Raw genomic sequence first — 6,798 nt, forward strand, 5'->3', positions numbered from 1 at the left:
TTAGGATCGTCTCAAAATTCCCACTTGGTCAAACCTTACTACAGTTAGGACCACAACCAAAATCTCCTTTCGATTCATTTTTGCGAACGAAAGGTTTACTTTTGAATTGAGTAATCAAACCTTATGACAGTTAGGGTTATTCAAACCAACCTATTTTCTCTAAGTGGAGATTCCACTGTGAGTTTCCTTTTCATCAGGAGATAGAATATAAAATTCTCCCTCTCCGATTCTGGGTTTATCTCTACCAACAAACAAGAGACCAGGAGATAGAATATAAAATTCTTCCTCTCCGATTCTGGGTTCATCTCTACCAACAAACAAGAGACCAGGAGATAGAATATAAAATTCTTCCTCTCCGAGTATGGGTTTATCTCTACCAACAAACAAGAGATTGAGAAATGGAATATACAATTCTTTTTCTCTCCGATTTTGGGTTCGTTGTCCTATATAGGAAATGCAACCTATTCACACTTTGAAATCCATGTTGTTCACACATGGGGGATGTTATCTCTATCCCTTATTAGAGATAAGCCTACATCTAACACATGTAGCCTACATATTCAACAGTGTAGTTCAAAGTCTAAAAGAGTTTAATTCTTTTAGCGCAACGTTATATGTGAAACGGACTTAGATAATTCACATACTAGCCCGATTCAAACGGTAATCGGTAAAGGTATATCAAATCCGTTGATGGCTGAGGATTTGCCAAAAATCCTATAAGTATTATGGTTATTTATTCTAAATAAGAATGAGTAATCATAATAAAAAACCTCAATGAGCAAAAAGATTCAATATAATGAGCAAAAAGGTTCACTATATTGACCAAGAATTTTCAAACAAAGCTACAAACAAAAATATAATGTTCTCCGATTACAAGAGTTTATATTGACTAATTTGATTTTCAAGTTTTGACAGCTCTAACGCATAAGTCTGTTCAAGCTCAGCCGTCAATTTAATTTTGAAAGCTTCTTCATCAACACTTTGAAGCGCGGCGACCTCTTGTTCCTTCTCAGCAATTATTTTATCTTGAAAGTTCAGTTGCTGTAACAGGTCTTCCTCAACATGAATTTCCTGCGTCAACTCAGACTCCAAGACATCAAGAGCATCCTTGGCCATTGCAAGTTCCTCCTCTAAGCGAGCTATTTCCGCTCGACTCGATTTTATATCTCGGCGTAGGTTGACCTTGGCTTGTGTCCTTTTGCCAATATTCACCCTAAGCTGGTGACTATGGGCTCTTAATTGTTGGAGTTCAGAGTTGGCAGATTCTTGAGAATTACGCCACGCTTGCAGCCTGGATTCCATATGAGAAGCGATGTAAAAAGGTACGCCTTTGGTGCGAAGAGTTTGCAGAAGTTCAATATGTTGCCTCAAATCAACCAAATAAGCGGTGACTGAATCGGCTAAGTCGTTATACCCTTCCTCTCTGAACCCTGATATAAAACGCTCAAAAGATTTTTTATAATTCTCAAAATACGATCTTTTGAAGAGAATGCGATCGACCATAGAGTTCAAAAAGGAGATGAAGCCTTGGAGATTAGAGCAGATAACAGACTTGTCCGGATCGTCATCAACCAATAACGCTTGGATTTGAGTTGATAATGATGAAGGAACTGCGAGAAAGTCAAATAAGTCAGTACAGTATATATATATGCATACAAGACAACAAACTAAAGCATACCAAATTCGACGGAAGAACCTTCAGCATGACTTGGTTCGCTCAAGGATGATAATCTGGATTCCTGAACAGTCAAGATTGGTTCAGGAATGGTAGCTGTTGATGCACCCGCTACATCAGGGACTTTTTCAACTAAAGTCTCAGAGGACGGCGGGTCCAAACTAAGAGACTCTTTAAGAGGAGATTCTACAAACAGGAGGATTACAATGAGCATAATGATAATCCGAGCTTGAAACAAACGATAAATGAAACTCACCAATTCTAGTCACAACATCGGCCGATGTACCAACTTCTTCAGTTGGTCTCGCTTTTGTTGCAACTGGACTAATCTGGGGAGTGACAGTGACTTCTATCATCATGGGGTCCATAGGAGTAGAAGGTTGAGGTTCAAGAACTGATGATTGCAAATCAACTTCGGTTCTTGTCCACGGCACAAGTTCACTACTCTCCAGTCGATCAGACGTACCAATGATTATAGTAGTATCAGTTCCAGCAACTGGTCCTATAATTCAAATACTTATATGGTTAATCAAGTTAAAATATATATGTATGCATATATGGAGTTTACAGAATAAAGGTCTTACTTTCAGAAGGACCTGCTTCTGTTGGACCGACTCCAACGTTGGATTCCGTGGCTGCACCAGGAGTTTTCCCCGATAGTAAGTCGGAGATATACTCATGGTCGCCTTCAGAGAGATTGAAATCGAGGTGATGTTCATTGAATTCCTCGACCTCTGTTGTATGCGTGGTCTCTCCTCCAACAGATTCGTGCATTGTGACATCTACAAAATGTGTTGAGTCGTAAATGACACATAAATTTAGACGAATTTGCTCAAAAAGACAATTAATTTTACCTTCGTTGGTCGGGGCTGATTCGAGAGCTCCACTACTGGTACCTGCTTCTTTTAATTTGACTAAAAGGAGAGAAAGCGCACAGGTCATTAGAGGAGGCACACGGTCCGACTCATTCATTTCTCGGATTTCTCTTCCGAGAGGAGAAAGATCAGTACCTGTGTCCGCAGCTGATGGATCAACGTCAGGAGTGGGTGGAACGTCAGCTGGTCCTTCTTTCAGAACATCTTGCATTTGCTGGACGAAGCTGGTCTCCTCAGTCTCCATACCTCCAGGAGAAGCAGCTCCAACTCGATATTCTCCCTCTTCTTGACTCTCTACAGAAATTGGAAATGAAATGAGTTCGAGCATTAAAAAAAAATGTAAGAGAGATAAAAATAAATAATTACCTAGTTCATCAGAAGAAACATTACGACCAGAGATATCTTCTACGGCAGAAAGATGAACGCGCGGTTTAGAAGCAGCTTTCTTTTGTTTCTTCGGTGGATGTGCTTCAGGACCTTCGTGACGACGTTTGGTGCGTAATTCAGTTCGAGGAGGAATTTGGGTTTGAGCTTGAGTGGGAGGTCGTGATCTTTGTCGACGAGCAAGAGGCACTTCATCCTCTTCATCCTCTTCGTCCCCACTGAGAATGTCTACCGTCATCCGATTAGGATAGGTCATGACGACCCTCTCTCCCCGTTTTCTCGAAGTAGCTTGTGATTGAGTAGGAGCAACAGATGGGCACACAAGTCCTCTTTCAAAGAAAGAATCAGAAAGACCCGCTCTTTCATCAGAACTTGAGCTAGTCTCACCCGCCTCCTCGGAAGTCTCCGTCTCCTCAGAGTCAAATTCTTCTTCACTACCGACTGAGCGAGCCGGTTCCTTTCCTTTCCTTGATGATTCAGCAGCCTCTTTTCCTCGAGGCGACATCACAGCTTCGCGAGGCAGTTCTGCTGCTTGCCGTGGAGCTATTTCTTCCTCTGAGTCTGATATCCTCCTACGTCGAGTGACAATATTGGTGGCTATCAGCCATTTACAAAAGAGGAAAGTCATCCGTAGAGGCGGCGTCTCTAAGGGGAGATCAAATTCAACATTGGTGCAGCCGGCAATGCTCCAAAACCAAGCTCTCGCCCCGTCGATAAGTCCACCTCGAAAGCTGAGGTGACGATTCGGGTTGCCGATGTATATCTGATCATACCCGAACTGACGGGCGAATCGACATGGAAGATAGGGTTCGATGTGGCAAACATCCCTTATCCTGAACAACAGATATCCAGGTCGAATATTCATCAACCATCTGAAGCACCCGACATCCAAGATGGTACGATTCTGCCTTGGGTCTTCAGCATCCACTAAGGTAGTGTTGTAAGTACCGGAGAACTGAGGGAAGCAAGGAAAAAATTCCCAACATTTGTGAATTTTAAACTGCCTCGTTATGTCCGGCTCTCGATGTTTGCTCCATTTGCAATTCTCGAGATTTTGCAACAGAGGGACACTGAGATCTACCGTATCAGGAGCCTCCATTAAATCTGGTCGATGAAGTACCAACCAGGCCATTAAGTAAGTATAGGGCAGCTCCAGCTTCGGAACGGACAGGCTGGCGGAAGGTTTCTTTTTCTCCTGGGTAAATGCGGAGATTAGTTGCCGCAATCCACTATGAATATCGGCCACCATAGCGGGAAGCAAAGATAATTTGCGACCTGTAGCCAGCTGGACGGCCGGATACAACACTTCCATTGGCATCGCATCTGCGGATTGATGGGGAACTACACATCTCTTTAACCATAAGGCTAGAAAACCCGCCAGCAGAGCAGTAGGGCTAATCGGAACACCAGCTTGCCACAGATAAGAGCGGAACTTAGTGCCGTGCAAAAATCCATCTTCTGAGCGCGAAGTATAAGAATGCGCGTTGGTTTTCTCTAACAAACGGTTAATTTCATCCGTACTCAAGGGAGACAATCCGCACACATCTGCCGAACGGACATCCAGGTTCTTGAAGAGATAATCAGCGAATTGTTTTAAACTGACTTGAGGAGACTTCTTTCTGGCTTTGGGCTCCATCTCGGCCATGGCTATATGATAATGACAGGTCAATTCCCATAGAGTGTCATAGGTCGCAGTCGAGCTATCTTTCATCTTAATCAGCTGATTGGTGGTCGGAAAGAACTCTTGATATGGGACATCGCCCATAGGCAAAGCAGACACTTGCATCATTTCATGCAGTGGTAGTCCAAGTTCCCCGTTCTTGGTAAAGAATGTATTGGTGTCCGGGTTGTAGATCTCGAACAAACAAAGGAAATGACTTACACTGCTCTGCAAGCCATGCATGGTGGCACGAATCGGGACATCCAACCCTAATCCTGCTAATTCTCGCCCAAAACGTTTCAACACATATTGGGTCATCCTGGTCCACCACCACTTGTTCCCAGAATAATGGACCCATCCATAACACCTGAAAGTCTCTCTGGGCAATCTTTTTCCTGCTGCCGCTAACCGGTTCTTCACAGTGTTGGCTTGCACTATCTTTTCGTTCTGAGGAATATTGTCTTGTCCTAAGACACCCGGATGAAGTCCTCTCACATGAGCTCTTTCACTGGAACCTGGAGTTGCTTCCTTTCCAATGAAACCACAATGAATGTGCTCGTGGTTTTCGGTTAATTTCCAGAACATCTCTCGTCCAACTGATAGGTTCCTGAACATTAACAGTGAATGATCCCGAGGGATAAAAGGCAGATATAAGAATGATGATCCACTCTGGTGCAACCATTGCGCAGGCTGGCAGAAAGCAATCTTCGGATCTTTTACCGAGTCACCAAATAAGAAATCTGGCTTCCTTATGCATTGATTCGAGTCTTGCTCCGAGATCAAGGGCGCATCTGTGATTAATCGTCGTAGAACACGACAACTACCTCGCTGGATTAATTCACTATCACTTCCGTTATAATCAGATTTAAACTGGGGAGAGAATTCAATTAACGGGATCCCCTCGTAATAAGAGTGGGTCACGCTACTCCGGCCAGTAATCACATCAGCAGTAAATGTGGTAGAAGGAAATCGGACTGATAAAAGAGGCATACACATAAATTGTGTAAGTGTCATCCTAAAATTTTAGAGAAAAACGGTATATCTCATTCTATAAGATATAGTCGTTATCTCATAACAGGTGTGACGATTTTCTATCCACCATATGTATAAAGGAGGTATGCGGGCATTATAACGGCATACCAAAACCTTTCAATACATATGGGATGATGTAAAATCGCCCCTGTGTATTATGAAGTGTGTTTTGTCAAAGCAAAACAAACACTTTTAAGCGTCGATCCCCTCAAAGGAGGATACCGGCTCTTCTCGAAGGTACCTCAAAGGATACAAACGAGGATCTGCAAGCAAAAATAGGAACATACATATGGAATGGACGAAATACAATATTTAAATTCGTGAAAAGGTGAAAGAAATATACCTCCACGTGAGGGTGCAGCAGGGGCAGCCTCCTCAGGGCTCTGAACAGTCGGTCGGATTCCCTTCCCTCGAGCTCTACGTGGCGACATGATGAGTATGTGATCTACATTGAAATCCAAGAGGAAGGTTAAGATTTTGAACATGAAATCGACAAAAAAATAGGACAAATACAATTGAAATGCTGCATGCACAGTCACAGGTTGCCAAAAGTCAAGATTTTGAAGAAAAGAGGGGAAACAAACCTTTCAAATCCAAATGAAATCTCTTCAAATCGAAGCACCACCAAAGTCAGAAACGAAGAGAAGAAGAAGAGGTGAAGAACTGGTCGAAAATCGCCCAAGAATCGCCTGAAAATCGCAAAAAAATCGACGTGAAAAAACCCTAAAACCCTAAGTCCCGATTTTTATAGCCTCTGCCTCGCTGAGCGAGACAGAAAACTCTGTCTCGCCGAGCGAGACAAGACCTTTCAAATCCAAATGAAATCTCTTCAAATCGAAGCACCACCAAAGTCAGAAACGAAGAGAAGAAGAAGAGGTGAAGAACTGGTCGAAAATCGCTCGAAAATCGCCCAAGAATCGCCTGAAAATCGCAAAAAAATCGACGTGAAAAACCCTAAAAACCCTAAGTCCCGACTTATATAGCAGCCGGGCGAGACAGGAAACTCTGTCTCGCTGAGCGAGACAGACAACTCTGTCTCGCCGAGCGAGACAGAAAACACTGTCTCGCCCAGCGAGACAGAAAACTCTGTCTCGCCGAGCGAGACAGTAAACTTTTCTGTTTTGCACTATGGAACAGTGGAATACTCCAATGGGTACACGAGTCTAAACTGT

General features: G+C 43.2%; 1 protein-coding gene across 5 annotated transcripts; it reads right to left on the minus strand.

The window, feature by feature from the left end:
• Positions 749–6,313, minus strand: LOC109833177 (golgin subfamily A member 5-like). Of its 5 annotated transcripts, XM_020400753.1 has the most exons (7): positions 5,970–6,122; positions 2,686–2,844; positions 2,530–2,589; positions 2,260–2,457; positions 1,932–2,177; positions 1,679–1,861; positions 749–1,610 (listed from the first exon to the last, which is right to left on the minus strand). In XM_020400753.1, the coding sequence occupies exons 1-7, from the start codon at positions 6,109–6,111 to the stop codon at positions 871–873; spliced, it is 1,728 nt and encodes a 575-aa protein (XP_020256342.1). In that variant the 5' UTR covers positions 6,112–6,122; the 3' UTR covers positions 749–870. The 5 variants fall into 5 exon arrangements, with proteins under 5 accessions (XP_020256342.1, XP_020256339.1, XP_020256341.1 ...); XM_020400750.1 differs by adding an exon at positions 6,211–6,313 and having other exon boundaries at positions 2,260–2,844; positions 5,970–6,071; XM_020400752.1 differs by having other exon boundaries at positions 2,260–2,589.

Source organism: Asparagus officinalis, chromosome 3 (genome assembly GCF_001876935.1).
Source record: "Asparagus officinalis chromosome 3, Aspof.V1, whole genome shotgun sequence".
Classification (NCBI taxonomy): Eukaryota; Viridiplantae; Streptophyta; class Magnoliopsida; order Asparagales; family Asparagaceae; genus Asparagus; species Asparagus officinalis.

What these genes read in the sequence shown, in the direction of transcription:
- LOC109833177 (XM_020400749.1), bottom strand. Translation starts at nt 6,111, where the DNA reads ATGTTCAAAATCTTAACCTTCCTCTTGGATTTCAATGTAGATCACATA. An exon ending in CGATGTTGTGACTAGAATTG is followed by an intron (nt 1,862 to 1,931) that starts GTGAGTTTCATT and finishes TCCTGTTTGTAG; the next exon opens with AATCTCCTCTTAAAGAGTCT. An exon ending in AGGTTCTTCCGTCGAATTTG is followed by an intron (nt 1,611 to 1,678) that starts GTATGCTTTAGT and finishes ACTTTCTCGCAG; the next exon opens with TTCCTTCATCATTATCAACT.